Source organism: Excalfactoria chinensis, chromosome 1, assembly GCF_039878825.1.
Source record: "Excalfactoria chinensis isolate bCotChi1 chromosome 1, bCotChi1.hap2, whole genome shotgun sequence".
Lineage (NCBI taxonomy): Eukaryota > Metazoa > Chordata > Aves > Galliformes > Phasianidae > Excalfactoria > Excalfactoria chinensis.
The window spans coordinates 8,631,796-8,650,328 of NC_092825.1; the positions used below are offsets into that span (position 1 = coordinate 8,631,796).

At 37.9% G+C, this 18,533-nt stretch overlaps 1 protein-coding gene across 6 annotated transcripts in view; it reads left to right on the top strand.

The window, feature by feature from the left end:
• Positions 1–18,533, top strand: part of PCLO (piccolo presynaptic cytomatrix protein) — a 313,514-nt gene that overhangs the window by 10,119 nt on the left and 284,862 nt on the right. For all 6 annotated transcript variants that reach the window (XR_011902652.1, XM_072327118.1, XM_072327119.1 and 3 more), the window contains one exon: positions 8,426–9,826. Coding sequence is in view for 5 of the 6 variants with exons in the window: in XM_072327118.1 (XP_072183219.1) it covers positions 8,426–9,826 (1,401 nt within the window). In the remaining variant the exon portion in view is untranslated. The remainder of the gene's footprint in view (positions 1–8,425; positions 9,827–18,533) is intronic.

Here is an 18,533-nt window from a genome sequence, read left to right on the forward strand (position 1 = left end):
GGAAAGTAAAAGGCATTTATTGAGAGAAGGATTGATGTTACTTCTGTTCTGACATTTTCCTCTATACAGCTGCTTGAACTACTTCTTTAAATTCCTTTACATCTTATAAGTTTCTTACAGGATAGTTTTGTCTTCACAGCTAGCAGAGTGAATTCATTGTCTGTAGTAAATCTTTTGAAGATTCTATATTCAGTATTTCTAGCTGATTCTGGAAGGAATGTAGTAGGGAAATATTTGCATGCATTGACAAAGCTTTGTGGGAAATGCTGGGTTGGTGTTTTGTTTTTTTTTGTATTTTATTCATCTTTTTCATTGTCTATATAAGATGCAGTAGTACGTGCACTTGGTCTCTTTTTACTCACTAGAGAGAACTATGGAACTCTGAGCAGAAGGTGATACTTTATTGCCACAAGGTCAGATCCTTTGAACTGTTTTTTTCTGAACCATCTGACATTGCTGTCCCCTGAGGGAAGAGAAATAGGCTGTATCTTGGCTTTGCACAGTGGTCCAGAGAGAAAATATACCATGCATAATGTGTTCAGTAACATGTGTCTTACTAATCTGTCTAGGTATTTGTACTTCACTCATCACCATGGCACATGAGTGCCTAGCAACAGTTGCATAAAGTACTGGGGAAAAATTATATAAGTATGTTTATTGATTGGTACTCTGTGCCTTTCTTCTTTCACATACATCAGAAACTTGTGGCAGCTGTGTTAATTTTATTACATGATGATGATATTTTTTATTAAAAATAAAAATAATCCTGGAATGTTTTCCTAAAAACATTCCAATCTGCCATTAGCTTCAAAAGCCAGCACTAACTTGAAAAGGATTCAGTTGTGTAGATGATCTGAATTAGGAGCAGGCTTTCTGAAATGAGCAGGGGTATCTGAGAGGATATCCATTCTGTTAAACGTTTATCTGTTTTCTGATGAAGATAGGCAAAAAAGCACAAAATGTTGTAGATCAACCTAAGTGACCAGTGCATATGTTTCATGACTGAGGTAAATTTTAATCCGTGAACTAGTAAGAACCATAGAATACCCTAAATTGGAAGGGACTCAAAAGGATCTCCCAACCCAGGACCACCCAAATTTCTAATCCATATGACTGAGAGTGTTGTCCAAATGCTTCTTGAACTCTGGCAGCTGGGGTACATGCCCACTGCCCTAGGGTGTGTGTTCCATTGGTGTCATCACCCTAGCTGATGGCTTCTATTAAACTCCCACGGTGATTTTACAACTTACTTGTTTGTCCCTTCATCCTTACCCACAGGATGAACAGTGTCATCTCTAACTGCAATCTCTGTACAAACAAGCCTGTCCCTCACATACTGCCTTGTCTGCACTGTCTGATTTCAGACCACATAGAATGTTTTCTGGACTTTCACCCTCTCTTTTTTCCCCATTCCTTCTTCCCCCATTTCAACATGAAGTATAAAAACATTTTGTTTGTTCCTTGAGTGGAGAAAGTGGTAGGAAATTTCCTATTGGTTGCTCCAGGTACTACACCCTTATTTTTTCCTTTTTTCTTTCTGAAGCCAGTTTTTTATGTGCAGTCTTATTGCATCCATTGGTGACTGCATCCATTTGGTTCAGATGTTCACAGTTAATTTTTAGTATCTGTTTTTATTAATGTGCTACATTTCCAAGTATCCTAAATAGTAGCAAATGCTTGGATGTTAAGTATGTTCAGGAACTAAAGAGAATTTAAACAGAAGGGCATTCATTTTCCTCAGTCATTATTAACTTTTACAGGAAAATGAATACATAATAATTTAAAGCACTACTTAAGGAAGATGTCTGTTATCCCTGTGGTGAATTCAAATGAATTTTACTTATGCTTGTAGTAGAAATAATATAAATGACTGTGTTGAATCCTTGTGGATAACATGATCATGAAGGAAGTTATTGATTGAATTCACATATTCCTTGCAGTTCAGTTTAGGCACTGCAACATGGTCTGGAAATGAGATATAAACAGAAAGGGATCTGCTGTCACTGTGAATAGTAGCGTGTCACAAAGAATAAGGTTGTGTTTGTTTGTTTGCTTGCTTGTTTTTGTATAAGTAAAACAAAATGGAAGAGAAAAGAGGAAGGAACTTGAGTCTAACCATCAGCTGTTACAGTTATGAGGTGTAAAGAAATGAGTTAAACTCAGTGCCCTTTTTTTTAAAAAAAAAAAACAACAAACAAAACAATCTCAAATTATTAATTTAGGTATTTACTCCTAGCTATTGCAAAGCTAGAGATACTCTGTAGAAGAGGATGGAGTTTGGTCTGGATTCACACTGATCAGAGGGTAGATTCAGACAAGCCTTGTTTAGTTGATGGTCTTTTAAAGCTTATAAATATTTGGAGAAAATTTGAGTGAAATACTTGTGTTGCTTCAAAGAGTCTGGGGATACTACTAACACTGCAGTTTATATGGAAGTGGAAATTATTCCCAATTATGGGGATGAAGTGAAATTGGTATCATTCTTTTATTTCTGTCCCTAGAATACTGTGTGTGGAATACTCTTGAGCATTCTCCCACGTAATTTCTCTTTGACAATACTGCTTACATTGCTGTTTTGTATTTTTGATTAGGTGTATTAATGGTGTTGATACCATGGTTGTTTTTTGTTGTTATTTTAGGAAAGGGTTGGAACGTGGGAAGAAGCACATTGCTACAAATATTTTATCCATGTTTTTTTGGCTTGACAGTGTTCCACATTATACTGTAGTGTTTCCTCACTAGCCCAGATAACTGTCCTGTCCAGTTTTTAACACGAGTAAATAATAAATTAATCTGCATAGCTAAAGATGTCAACTGCAATGAGCCATCTGCACCAGGATTACTGTTGCTCAGCAACTGTAATTTACTACTATGTTAGGCCATGTGATGTGAGGATGCTGTTTGCTGGGTAATCACTGGGCAGGAAGCATAGCCCAACCCTGCTCCCAGCAGACAGCGTAATCCCTGCTCAGATCCCAGATGTACTCCCTCAGATCACTCTATGCAGCATAGATGAATTTTGTTAACCTTCTCTTTGCTGCACTCCTGAATTGCACTTCTATTCTTTGCTTATCATTTACGTATTTCCAGTATATTGAATCTAGATGCAGTTAAAGAAAGCAATCAGTATTTATTGCAGTGATGAGTGATGCAGTGCCTGAGCTGTATTAAAAATTCTTTTTCCTTGTTTGATGCATCAGGTAGCTTACACACATGCTAGGCTGTAAAATCTCACTTTCAGAGAATTTGAAATACTGGTCTTTTTAACTACAAAAGAAAAAAGGTCTGAAGGATTATGTTGGCTATTTTATGGTCCTATCTATACAGGCCATAGAATAATAGTTCCCCAAACACCCATACTTCATATGCAAACTATAGCTTTTTGTGTTAGTAATTTAAGCAGAATGTCAGAGTATGATAGGATTGGGATAACTGCATAATGCAATTCATCTACATTTCAGTAGTTTTAGGACAACTTTGAGTTGAAAGTAACTTTTAAAACAGTCTTTGAAAACGTCTATTTAAAAAGTTTGTTTGAAGGTTGGTGTAGGTGCAAGCTACAATGTTCATAACCATTACTTCAGTTTGTGGAACTGATATCTGAGGAACATGCTGCAAAGGAACTTAGCACTGTTTTTGCCAGCATTTTGTGTTGGTGTTTCCTGATACCCAGTCACCTTTTACGGCTGGTATCTGAAAGGAAGATAAATATTTATTTTTCAGTGATTAACTCCTGCCTCCAGTGAGTATCAGTTGCATAATATAAAATAGTTACATGTTTATTTCACTGTGATTATTGTGAATTACTGAAATCTTATGGAAGGATGCTGTAGAATGAGACCTTTTCTTTCCACAATTGTCCAGTCTTTCTTAGAAGACCTTTCCAGTTGTATGTGGAAATACAAATTTATGTTGTTTGTGGTAGCAGCTCTTTTTTTTATTCAGAACAGGATTTTCTGGTCTAGTTTCTTTTCTCTTACAGTATTCTACTGCCTTATTTGAAGCTGCATAAAGTTGTGGGCTCAAGTGTTTTCATTTTTTATGTTTTTCATATCATCCTGTCAAAAATGTCTTCTGAAAGCCAAATCTGGGTCTCTTACTTTCCTTCTTTCTAAAGTTGCCAGGTCCCAAATAAGCTGATATATTTCCAGACTAGAAACAGATTTTTATTTATTTATTTATTTTATTTTTTTTATTTTTTTTTATGAAGCTTTGGGGGCAGAGCTGAACAATGTAAACAAAGTCCCTTTCCATATCCTTGGCAATGTGAAGCCTCTATAAATCTTTGTGCTTCTGCAGTGATGTAAAGAGATCTTAATATTTTATACATATATTAGTGTTTCTTTTTATAGTGTCAAGTAGCCAGTCTAAATGAGAATGAGATGTGCTGCCTTAGAAAGCAGCTCTGTTCTGCAAAGCAACTGTTAAAATGGCTTCCAAGAGCTTCGTATGGATGGTGTATCAGTAATTTTTATATGAAATGTGTTCAGTCTGTAAGTCAAAATATTTCTCATTGCACACGTGGAATCTTTGAATCAAGCTGGATTCTCTTCCTCCCCTAGATCATCTACAAAAAAAGAAACTGAGTGTGCCAATCAATGTATCACAGTATCACAGCATCATGAGAGTTGGAAGGGACCTTAGAGATCATCGAGTCCAACTCCCAAGTCCAATGTACTTGCTCTTTGACAATTTTCACACTGTTTTTGCTTGTGTTTCATAGTTAGAACAAATCTGAACACTTTAGCAGAAAGGAGTAGACTCCAGTTAGTAAAATGTCATGAATAAATTCATTTGCTGTTCCCAACCAGTAAAATAAAGCTTTTAAAACTTTTAGATGTTATGGATGATAATGCATAAAATATACATTAGCAACATGTTTGTTGTTTTGAGGGCACATAGCTTCCACATCACTGAGCTGGGAAGCAAGGTAGCACTTTCTATATTCTGTGCTTAAAATCTGAACAAAAATGCTATGTGAAGTTTGTCACATTTGCACTCGTAGTCATGGCACTTGATGGCATGGTTCTCAGGGTGAAGGAAATTACTAATGTATTTCTTCTGAAAGATAACACCCCACCTACAAGTGTATAAATAGGCAGCATAGAGTTCTCAGCAATGAAGGATAATCTTTTTTGCAAGTAAGCAGGAACAACAAAAGCTCGTGTGTTTGTTTTGTCATGGAAAGTTTTGCCTTTTAATTCTAGGTAGAGAGATGATTAATACATAGAAAGAACTGCTGTCCAGTAAGGCCTTTAAGAATAGATGAGCATTAGTATTTTATTAAGTTTTGCATCCGGCATAATAACGCTCAAAGACAGTCTGTGTCTAACAGAATCCTGTTCCTGTTAAAGTTTATAAACACCGCTGTAATTGCAGTAGAGAACAGGCTGGTGTCTGTTACAAAAATTTATCATGTAGCACACTTCATTCTGAACTCCTGCAGCTCCAGTCTCAAAACTAAAATCAGTGCAGGTTTGTATGTTTGGAGGTGTTGTGTATAAGTTATAATGACTGAAAGGGTTTGGTGCTCAATTCCTCCCACTGAGATGCGTGGGAGGAGTTCTGCATCTAAACCAGAAAGATTTAAAAAATCATACAGTTAAGTAAAACTTCCTACATTTTCTATTTGGAAGCCCAGCTGTTGAAATAATGAAGTCATTTTAACTTTTAAAGGCTTCACTTTTAATACTATGCGTGCATAAATATGTTTAGACAAAAAACAAACAAACAAAAAAACCCCACAACCAAACAAAAACAACAACAACAAAATGTTTGAGGAATTCCAAATTTTGTCTTCTGCACAAATTTTGTTGAAAACTGTAGCGCAGAACTTGCTTTTGTTCAGACTCCAGTTAGATGTTACAGACAGACTGAACTAGCTGTCTGCTGAAACTTAAATGCTTGTAAATGTGTCTGAATTTGAACACTTTACACATAGGAAATATCCAGACTACTTGTTCTGTATCCTCACTCAAACCTGCAGCTATTTTTGAGTCTTTTAAGGTTTCACAGTGACTTAAAATCAAATTTACTAGAAGACACACAACTTCTGAGTGGGAGCAGATAGATACCTGTTAACCCATGGTTCCACTGCAAAATGGAACAGAATGCACAAAATATCTTTAGTACTTAGGAAGGATTGGCTCTTACTTTAGAGTGCAGCACTTTCACTTAGAAACAACAACAAAGCCATACAAACAACAAAAACCCACAAGTGGATGTGGCAGAAAGAAGCAAGAGAACAATGACAGCTCTGAGCCTTTCCTGGCATCGGGTTCTTTCCTTCAGATACGGGAGCAGTGAATCGCCATGCAAAATACGTTGTCCAAGTATCACTAAAAGATCTCTGGTTAGTGGGAAAATACATGCTTTGTTCATTAAAAAATTCCTCATGGAGTCTTCTCTTTGCACTGTGGAATAGAATCCACCATTGTAATACAAAAAACGTGAGCCACCCTGTCAAAGCCAGAACACTGTGACAGCCACAGAATTCATCCAGAAGTGGTAGCAATATCTATACAATTAAATTAGATTATTGATATCTAAAATCAGTCCTTGTAATTAAGACTTACTACAGCTGATATTCTCCCTTGGTCAGAGGGCTTGTATGGGAGCTGACCACCAATCAAACAATACGGGTGTTGAGCTAAATCTCATCATTGCTTAGGTCCTCTGTGCAGCTGTGAATTCCTTCAGCAACTCAGAGCAGAGCTGAAACAAGCACTGCAGTTTTGTTTCAGTTGGTTTCACCTTTTAACATAAATTTTCTGTCTGGGTTGCACGTAGATCAGAAAACTGTTAAAACAATTGTTTGTTTGTTTGTTTGTTTAAAAAAAGTGCTGAGAATAGAAGGTAAAAGCAGTATTATTATGAATAGTGGCTTAATTACTGTAAACTTGCAGCTGGGGCCAGACTTGCGCATCACTGTGAATCTGTTAGTATTAGTGAGCTCGTATTCAGAGTGTGTATGTTTATCAGAATAATTGGAGTAACTGTTTTAGGGAACTGCATCCAACTGTTCATTAATTTTTGCTGCTGAAAATTGTCAGGCTGGCAAGATATGACAAAATAATGAATGTATTGCCTTATTCCGTGACATCACATTTTTTTTTCCAATGGACTCCGATATTACACAGCCAAAATACATCTTATACAAATAATCTCAGATTCATCCTGTGTTATGGGAGAGATTTCAGACCCCAGAGTAAGAAACAGGATCCAGAAATCTTCACCCTGAGGGGCAAAGTCTTCTATTCTGTGTTTTCCTAATTCTCAGCTTCTAACAGTGCATGCAAATATTATAGCTGGTACACTGGATTTTGTACACAGACTAAATGACAGAAGCAAGGCTGCAGATGAGTGAGTTAGGTATCTACTTGCAGGCCCATGGGACTCCATGCCATATTGAATGGCATTTTTGCTGCCTATAAAGTTTCTGCTAGCAATGGAAGATGTGGAAAATAGCACGTGATGCTTCCTGGCCACGTGTTGCTTTAACATGTTTGATGCTTCCTCAGATTGTGAGACTATGCAAATGAAAAGGAAGGGTTGGCTGCTTAAGGTTTTTTTTTATTTTTGTTTTGTTTTTTAATATATTTTTCATTTATTTATTTATTTGTTGGTATTAATTAGAAAATAGGCTTTTCCTCTGATATACTGTACTTTGGGAAAGAGGAAAAAATCCCAGTAATTGCCCTAAGAACTTCTTCTACTTACAAATAAATTTTGGGATAAAATCGTTATGATTCCAACATCAGTGTTTAGGCAAAGCGCCTTCCTGATTCTGAATGAAGGCCTGCCCTCTGAAACTGGTGGTAAAATGTGGGTCTCTATCACATATGGTATCCATTAACTCACCTCTGTGCCTAATTCACACGTATACTACTAATGCGGGTGCCCTGTAATAAATTACCAAAGCCATAAGCTATGTGAAGAACTTGATAGTTGAACACTTTAAGATAATTACTTATTTTCTTTGTTTTAATTAGGAGTATTGTTTGCAGTCAGCAGACTTGATTTGTTAAACTATTTTAGCAAAATTTGGCTCTTTTTTCTTTTTCCTGTTCTGGCAGATCTTTGCTGTAAATGACTCACTGCTGGGCCTCATGAAATTCCAGAGTATTTTTTCACTCTGCTAGGTTTTAATCCACTGGTATTAAACTGTGTGTAAACTGAACGTGAAGTCATTAGAGGCATGGGCTCAATGATTGCTCAGATCACACGGATGTGAAGAATAACAGAAAAGAAACAGTTGAGCATTTCAATTGCAAAACAGTTTTAGTGGTAATGTTTCTCCCATTTTACAGAAAATTCTGAAATATTGCAACAAGCTATGCATTATTATATGCAGTTAATATGTTGGCTTTATTAACATTGTCTTATCTTAATTACAATACCTTCAAAATTATTTATTTCCCTGCAGATTAAAGAATGGCTCTGTTTAAACTGCCAGATGCAAAGAGCATTAGGTGGGGACCTAGCATCAGGTCACGGTCCTGGGCCACAGCTGCCTCCGCCCAAACAGAAGACACCAACTCCATCTTCAACAGCTAAGCCTTCTCCTCAGTCACAGTCAGGCCAAAAGAAGGATGCTTCCCCTAAACCTGATCCTTTGCAGCAAGCAGACTCTAAAAAGCCTGTACCACAGAAAAAGCAACCATCCATGCCTGGGTCTCCCCCCATAAAATCAAAGCAAACACATGCTGAGCCTTCCAGTACTGGCCAGCAAATAGACTCTACTTCAAAGTCTGATCAGGCCAAACCAATGCAGGCTGAAGAGAAGCAAAAACAACCCAGTATACAGAAGCCTACAACGGATACTGTGCCTACCTCTGCAGCTCCAGGGGTGAAACAGGATTTGGCAGATTCCCGGCCTCCATCAGCTCAACAGAAAGCAACAGATTCCCCAAAGCCAGAGACTACCAAGCTACCAGCAGACACACATCCAACTGGAGACAGACCAGATTCCAAACCGCTTCCACAAGTGTCTCGGCAAAAATCAGATCCCAAACTTGCATCTCAGTCTGGGGCTAAATCAGATGCTAAAACTCAGAAGCCCACTGAGCCAGCACAAGTGAAAGATGATCCTAAGAAGTTACAAACAAAACCAACCCCAAAACCTGACACCAAACCTGCTCCCAAAGGCCCTCAGACAGGGACAAGTCCCAGGCCTATGTCAACACAGCCAGCACCTCAGCCCCAGCAGCCTCAGAAAACTCCTGAGCAATCCAGGCGTTTCAGCCTTAATCTTGGAGGCATCACTGATGCTCCTAAGCCTCAGCCTACAACACCACAGGAAACAGTTACTGGGAAACTTTTTGGATTTGGAGCTTCAATCTTCAGCCAGGCCTCAAGTTTAATTTCCACAGCTGGTCAGCCAGGCTCACAGACAACAGGTCCTGCTCCACCTGCTGCAAAGCAGCCCCAACCTCCTTCACAGCCTCCAGCCTCTCAGGCACCCTCCAAAGAGGCCACTCAGGCTCAGCCTCTTCCAAAAGCTGCTCCCACAAAGAAAGAAACCAAGCCTCTTGCAAGTGAAAAATTGGAACCGATGGCTGCAGATAGTTCTTTAACAACTAAGGGATCTGATTTAGAAAAGAAACCTAGTTTGGCTAAAGATAGCAAGCCTCAGGCTGCTGAAGCTAAGAAACCTGCTGAGCTGTCAGTACAGGAAAAAGCCAGCCAGCCCAAGGTGTCTTGTCCCCTTTGTAAAACTGGACTAAATATTGGTTCTAAGGATCCTCCCAACTTTAATACATGTACGGAGTGCAAGAAAGTTGTATGCAACCTCTGTGGATTTAACCCAATGCCACACATAGCTGAGGTAAGGTGATAGAGTCTGTATTTGCTGTGTTCCTGCCCGCAGGTTCCCTGCGCTGGGGTGTCGATTCTATAGTTGTTGATTTGTTAAGGAAAAGTTTAAATGTTTATTCTGTGGACTTTTAAAATTAATTATCTGCATTGTTTGAAACTTGGTCTGCAGTCAGAAAGCACTTCCAATGAATTTTTTGCAAATTAATGTAGTGTAGCGTGGCTGGTTGCTAGTTTCTTGGGGCATGAGCAGTGAGCAGATAGTTTATTATCAAATCTTCTAATTTGGTGCTACTATTGTACAGCAAACTACTGTACTTTTTAGTCCATCATGTGATAAAATTTCTTCATATGCTTCAGTATTTTACGTTAACATGTGTGCTTCCTCATTTAATCCATGTCCCTGATTCAGGATATTGCAGAATGAAGGAATACATTAGTGCTTAGTTATTCCTTTTCTTCCCCATTTTGATAGTTTTGTTCAGTTAACCTCTTTCTGTGTGGAGACTTTGCATATACTGTTGTGCTCATTGGGAAGTTTGAAGTATGAGTGATACCTGTGTGGTAAAATATATAAGGATCTGAAGTCTCTTCCTTCACTGAGGGCTGAGAGCTCGAAGGTGTTCTTTTTCTTTTGCTCAAGAAAGATCCAGCAGGGCCAACTTCTGCTTATAAGAATTAAGCTTATTTTCAACAGTTTCCTTGGATTCTGTTTTTACCTTCCTTAATTTATTTCTTATAATTGTTTTATAAATATTGAGGGGATTGGAAAAATTGTACTCGCCTAATGGAAAGATGGAGGCTTTCTATATCAAGTTGGTGACTTAACAAATGCAGATTGTGTAAAGATATTTGTAATTTAAATTTGTATGTTGGTCTGTGTGGTTCATGGGAAAAGCGGCTGTTGGTGTTGTTTTTGAAATCTGAATGGATGAATTAGAAATGGCTCCTTAGGCTAAAGGGTATAACATCTCTGCCCTAAGTTGAGAGCAAATGTTGGTGAGAAATAAGCAGTATTTTCCCTGCTACTTCTTTTGTTGTACCTTTCTATTTATTTATTTGTTTATTTATTGCTGGATTAACTTATTGAATGTGCTATCAGTGGAAAGATGTTTTTCCTATTTTAGTAAGAACATTTTATCTACCTCAAAAATATGTTGATTACTGTCCAAAGTAGTCATTTAGGTCACAAGTAAAGGTCTGGAAATGCAAAAAGATACAGTGACTGAAAGACAGAATTCCATTAAATTGTTGCTTCTGTGCTGAAAGCCATCAAATGCACACGACCATTCTATGTTTCTATGATCACTGTCCAGCCCTTTGCTCCGTGTGCACATCTCTGTCTTAGGTTTTAAAAACAAAAAATGCATCTATGCACAGAATAGACAGAAACAAGATGTGTCTGATGAAATGTGCTGAAATGACAACTATGTAAGTCCTTGTACACAAGCTGACTTCCTCAGCATTAATTTAGGCTTGATGGTGTTGGGACTGCATTGTGGTGTGCAGATTTCTCTTCTATGTATTTCAGTTAGAGATGAAAAAGAAGGTATTCTGTTTCCTATCTCTAATCTCTGCTATTACCAGAGGATTCTCCCCATTTCAACTTTGTGGACCAGTGATTTTCTGTGGTCTGATTTCCTCAGGACTATCTTTGCCTTATTTATTTATTTATTTTCCTTGTTGCATTTTCTCCTTTCTTATGCTACAAATTTTCACCTCTGTACACAATTTTCCGTCTTATTTTTCTGATGATTTTCACTAAATATTGGCAAACCTCTCTTTGAGAGCAGTTTGCTTGACTGAGGACAGCTTGACTTTCATTTAATGAAGATGGGAGACAGAAGAGGGAGCTCATTCTTTCTTCTCCCACGTGATCTGTGCAAATAATGTTTTATCTCAGATAGCAACTCTGTCCATATATGCTTTGCATATGGTATATGGCTGTTGTATAACATAATGATGACCAAATATTCTGTGATCACTAGCATACTCTTCTCCTTCAGAAAACTATTTTCTAATGTGTTGAATACTGTCTTGGAGGCTTAATTTACTTTTTATTTTTGGAGGCTTAGGAAGGATAAATAGAAATGTTTTTTGAATTGCCTGGTTTTATGCCTAATTTTTTTATTCCTTTTTTCCATATTCAAAGAGAGAAAATGTAATAGGTTATGTTCTATCCTGACCCCAGAACGTGTTTTGAGTGTACAAATGTAATGAGTGCTTTATAGTTTTGTTGTAGAGTCACAGCTAAATCACAGTGATTTAACAGCTGCTTGTATATTATCTGTGTATTGTTGCCTTAGTAACTGCTGAAAACAAGGTGGATTTTATTGAGCGCGTGTTGGTCCAAACCTTGTCACGTAAAAGCTTGTATTGAGCTGTATGGAAAGAATCAGTCTGACTCAGCATGGAAACTTGATGGATGCAGAGGAGCATCTAAACTCTGTGGTCACTTCCACCTGAGGAAATTCTAGGAACGTCCTCTAGGCAGTGCATGGCTGTGCTGCAGACAAGGCTGCAGGTACTTTAGAGGGTAGAATGCACTTTGGTACAGTGAGTTACTTGCTCTTGCTTGTATATGATAAATTTAACTTCTAAAATTTCTTCAGTCCATTGCAAACAGACTTTTGATAGCTTCTCTACTGCAGGAAATAAGAGAAATAGACTTTTACCTGATCTAAGCAGTATGCTATTTACTTCAGTGAAATTGCACTGGTTTGTGCAAGCTGAAAATTAAGCTAGAATACTTTTACCTAACATGAGCTGATTGTTCTTTTTCCCTCTGATTTGTTGCTCCAACAGTCAAACAGTTATTTACTTAAATGCAATTTATCCATGAAGCAAACAGCTTCAGATGATTAAATAAATGACACTTGATAGATTTCAGACCCACAGGACCATGTTGTGCTCTAATGCATTAACAGACTCCTTATTCTTCCATTTGCTCAACAGGGAGGAGCACTGTTTACCAGCTCTGTAATTAGCTTTCCAGCTCAGGTAGTTGGAAGCAGCTCTATTTTTAGTAACAAAGCACAGAATCACAACTGCAGAAGCTAGAAATGAATTGTGCGACAACGACCATTTTGTGCATTTAAAACTCAGTGAATCTGTTTAGAATATAGAACAGGAGTAAGATGGTTGCCTATAATGTAATTAAGTATTTTGAGACACCAGGGTCAGGAATATAGAACCTGTGATGAATTAATGTATAATTTAAAAAAACAAAAAAACCCAAAAACAAAAACAGAGAGAGGAGGATTTAAAACTGAGCTGCAGGAAAACTGAGAAATCCAAATCAATAGAATCTTTATGGGCAACTAGAAAGAACAACATCATAAGCGTCATATATTATAAACAGAGAGAACTCAAAATGTAATGTTTGTACGTGAGTGTGCTAATGGATCTAATCTAATGGAACTGCCAAGGGAACTACAGAAGCACTTTTTCATCTACTGATCGCTATAAAATTATCTGGAAAGGTACTTGGGAGCATAAGATATTCCATGTTCAAAATAATTTATTGGGGCTACAGAAAGGAAAGTATTGTTTCAAATGAAGGACAGGGAGGAGTTGGGAAGGGCAGAAAAGGCATAGTGTCCCAGATTTAGAAAGGATTTTGTGTTTGAAGAAGATGTTATCTGTCAGAGACATGATCAGAACAGGTAATATAAACAGTGTTATGTAGTGAGTGATGTTTCTTAATGTTTATTACCTTGAATATTCTCTATATGAAATTTTTTTATGTGGTCTATAAACAATGACCACGATAACCCTTCATGAATCTATATTGAATATATATTCTTGGATTGTTAAAATTAAATATATATATATATATTAACCCACAAAAAGATTTGGGGTTCTTTTTTGATTATTTCCCACTGTTACTTAACAGTGTTATTAGACCAATCTGAGTGAATATATATATTTTTGTCTTCACAAATACCACAGAGAGAGGAAAAAGCAAAAAAAATAAAATAAAAATTAAACTAATTCTCTAAGAACAGTATTGTTGCTAATCTCAGTGGCTTAACCAGCTTAAAAATGGTACTTTACTCTCCCAGTAAGAACATTTAGAATTAACAGTAAGAACGCGGGTCACTCCAAAAGCAATGTCTATTTATTCTCATAAAAACTGCAACAGATACAAAAGTACAATAAAACAATTTCATTGCACAAATTCTCAGCTACTCTTTATCAGTGTAGTCACCACAATTAGCTATGTGTTTTTGCTAGCAATGAACAAGAGACTGTATGCCACACATAAAAAATAAATAAATGTGCACCAGTGGAGGTGTGCCCCACTGTCACCAGTGCAGAAGTCCATCATCTACTGCCTCACTGCTCACATCCACTCACTGGTCTCCATAAACATTCAGCAATAAACTTCAGTGGGTGCAATTGTTCCTGTATGGAGAAATTCAGTTACACACTTTTTCTTCATATACGCTTCCATTTTGTCAGACTGCCCCTCTCTTGCTATCTGTCACGCTACAACAGAACATAATTGGAATAACGGTGGGAAGGTTCAACCCCTACTGCCATACCACCAACATCCGCCTCTAACAACATGAACTAACATAATAAAATAGTCGTTACTTTCACCGCAGCCCCTGTAAATAGCATTTCGAAACTGATCTGTGCATCAGTTGGGACATCAGAAGTACACTCTTGCAGTGATTTATTGTCATATACCTGAATGCATATTGGGGTCTTGTATGTTCCACTAAGAAACCTGCAGGAAGGGTACTGGTATGGTTGGATCTTTGATGTAAATAATTCTGGCAGCTTCTCTTTTTCCAGACTGTCATTAAAGTCTAACCTTTGATGGAACAAGGACCTCAGCAGGTGTGACCCAATGTTCAGGGTTAAATAGTCAGCTTTAAAATTGAAAATAAAATTAAAAACCTACCCATTGATTTAATGCCCAAATGTGGCTCAGGCTTCTTAAAGTTACACGTGTAGGAACACTGTGAAGTAACAAACCATCTGCAGTTCCATTGAAAATCATCACCAGAGAATCGCCATAGAATGGCTTGGGTTGAAAAGGAGCACAATGGTCATTTAGTTTCAACCTCTCTGCTATGTGCAGGGTTGCCAGCCAGCAGACCAGGCTGCCCAGAGCCATATCCAGCCTGGCCTTGAATGCCTTCGGGGACAGGGCATCCGCAACCTCCTTGGGCAACCTGTTCCAGTGTGTTGCCACCCTCTATGTGAAAAACTTCCTCCTAATATCTAACCTAAACCTCCCCTGTCTCAGTTTAAAACCATTCCCCCTTGTCCAGTCACTATCCACTGCTTAAACAGCCGTTCCCCCTCCTGTTTATGTGCTTCCTTCAAGTACTGGAAGGCTACAATGATGTCTCCCCAAAACCTTATCTTCTCCAAGCTAGAAAAGCTTGGTTCCCTCAAGCTTTGCTCATAGGAGAGGTGCTCCAGCCTTCTGATCATCTTAGTGGTCCTCCTTTTGACCCACTCCAAGAGCTCTACATCTCTCTTGTGCTGGGGGCCCTAGTCCTGGATGCAGTACTCCAGATGGGGCCTCACGAGAGCTGAGTAGATGGGGGACAATCACCTCCCTCTCCCTGCTGGCAACCTGTTTTTTTACTGCAGCTCAGAACACAGTTGGCGTTCTGGGCTGCAAGCGCACACTGCTGGCTTGTTTCCAGCTTCTTGTTTACCAGGACCCCCAAGTTCTTCTCTGTGGGGCTGCTCTCAAGGAGATTTTCTCTCAGTTTCTATAAGTACCTGGGACTGCCCCGACCCAAGTGCAGCGCTTTGCACTTAGCCTTATTTAAAATCCTTAAAATGGTGCACTGCATCATCTGAGGTGACACCCATTACCTATTTTTACTTTATTAACCAACCCGTGTTATCTTGTTTTGCCAGTTTGAGAAGGCTCAGACCATTCTGCAAGTTGGCAGGTTTCACTCCTATTTGAGATTCATTTCTACTCTGTTGTATTTAGTAATGAGTTGTTTTGGAAACAGATGATGTCTGGGAAGCAGTATAGAAAATTTGCTCTTAAGATAGAAAGAAAAAAACAAAAACAAAACAATCATTCCTTTCAGTTGCATAATTTATCTGCTCTGCCTCTTCCCTCTCCCCTTATATTTATAGCTCCTTTTTAAACTTTGATTGTAAGGCAGTGAATGCTATTATTTTTTTAATAACAGTAGCCAAGTAATACAGAATTTAATAGACTATCAAAATGAATTCTCTAAATTTTATGGAAATTTTATCCATTAAAATGTAAGTCTTTATAACAGAGGTAACATTAAAAATACTAATTACTGTTTTAAAAGATAAAATCTGGCATTGAAAACAGTGCGTGTTAGATGATAAATCCCCCAGTGTATTTCTCGACTCTCAGAATGAAATTAACTAAAAATGAGATATCCTGCTTCTCCTGTTACCTAATTCTGCATATATAACAGAAATTAAATTAAAATAGAAATATTTTTAAAAGAGAACTTGGTTCTCTCCCAATTTCCTACAAAATGTGTATATTGTATATATGAAATGGAAGGGTTAATATGGAATAACCCTTAGAGGGACAACTCAGTGAAAACTGAAAACTGAAAACAGGTAAAAATGAAAAGAAAAAAAAAAATGGTTTCATGCTGGGATTTGTAAGAGGTTCTTCTTTTATACCAGTGACTCAAAGGTTGCTGAAGGACACAGGTGAAGAAGTCCAAGCAAGTCTTGGTCAAGGGTTGAGAAGTGAGACAGGATGCAACTTACAAATAAGGTTGAACAGCCCCATCAACAGAGTTAGGCTTCGGACATCCATCTTTGCATAGGCAATTAATGATTAAAGTCACAGACTTAAGGTGTCCAGAATATTTCTAAGTGTGTTTGGGGCTTCCACGCTTCTCTGATGCCAAGTCAAAGCCATGTTCCGAGAAAATCTACTTCAACCTGACAGTTCTCTATAGGCTTGAGCTTCTGTCATATGCATACAGCCAGAGCTGTTCCTTTTGAGCATTATCTGTCTGCAAGTTAAATACCTTGGCACCTAGACATTAGATGAAATCCCTTTTGGGTACTGATAGTAGTTTGTCTTTGAGCATATTTCACTCAGAAGCAGTACTGTTTGGCACAAACATCAGTTGTAGCTGTTTTTATTGATAATATTTATGCCTGCTCGTGGTTGAGTACAATAAGGTAGTGGATTATTTAGTTTTCTCTTTCGCTGTACACAAGAAAGATCAGCAAATATGTAGATGTGTGGCATCAGGACTCCCATCCCCAGTACAGCGTACAGCCAAGTTTCCTGTCTCCTGGTCCCCTTCAAGACTTTACCAGTTTGTGTTCTCTAAGGTGGAATAGGGAAAGCGAAGCCAATAATAAGCTACTGCATTCAAGTGACCTGTAAATTAATAATAGTTTTATATGAATATAAATATAATATAAATATAATAATATATTTATATATATTAATAATATATATATATATATAATATATAATATAAATATAAATTGAATAGTTTTATATCACTGTGGATGGAAGTGAGAAGATCCTAGTTTACTCACAGTTTTACCTGAATAAATGTTTTGGATTTCAGTAGAACTTGTCTGAAGTGAGTTAGGTTGTAATGCAATTTCATTTATTTGGCATTCAGGTTTTGTTAGTTACTCCTGAATGCACTGATCATGAAACAGGATTTGAAAGCAAGACTTCTGTCATGGTTTTGTAATTTTTGCTATTGGTATTCCATATCATAACATCATGTGGAGCACAGAGAAGAAGAACTATACATCCCAGAGGACCTCACGGTCAGAAAGAGAAATACATCACGGAAGTGATGCTCACTCTCTCTCTCACTGCCTGGCAGCAGGTGTGGGTGTGCTTCCAAGCCATGGCGCCTTCAATTTCAAAGTAGACTTCTGGGTCTTTGCAAAACTCTCTCTGTTATTTTACTTGATTTATTAGCCTCAATTTCAATTAGATTGTATGATATTGTGTTATCTTGCATTCCAATATCATAGTTAGCAAAATAAGTTTTCCTCCTTAGATTGTTGCTGCTGTTCTGTTTGTTTCCTTGTTCCCATCTCCCTACCCCTTCCCCTTTTCCCTTCCCACTTATTTGGGGCCAGGGGGCCCATGGGCCTACTGCCCCCCTGTCATGGACATAGATTGATCTAGGTAACTCCGTGACAACTTCTTTAGATCTCCAGAGTGTCATGTAGTCATGACATTATCTACAAGACTGTGTTCTTGTTAATTTTTTGTTCCAACAGTTAGAACCATAAAATTTAATCAAGGAATGAAAAAGATTAGTTTCAGTGCTCAGAGTAATAGTGTGACCTTTGGAATTACTATAATCATGATTAATTGCTTATTGTGTATTCAGACCTCGAAAAGTTTCCAGATTGCCTTTCAGAAGCAAGAACTTCAAGAATGGCTAAATGCTGTTGAAACAAACAATGGGATATAGGCATAAAGCTATGCAAAGCCAGATGGCTTTTATTAATGTTGGTAATGGCCACTGATGGTGTGAAATCTGAAGGGATGTCTGCTGAAGCTCTGCTGCTGACACACAAACACATCCTGTGTAGCTGCCTAGTTTCCTTGTCCGTCTGGAATTCATATTCAGTATATTCTATGCCAACATTAATGATTTGATACCATCTTTAGATGTCCTTGCTCTTCGAAAATGAAACATGCTTAGGTGAACAATTACCATAGAGCTTTCAGCATCGATTCTGCTGTGTGT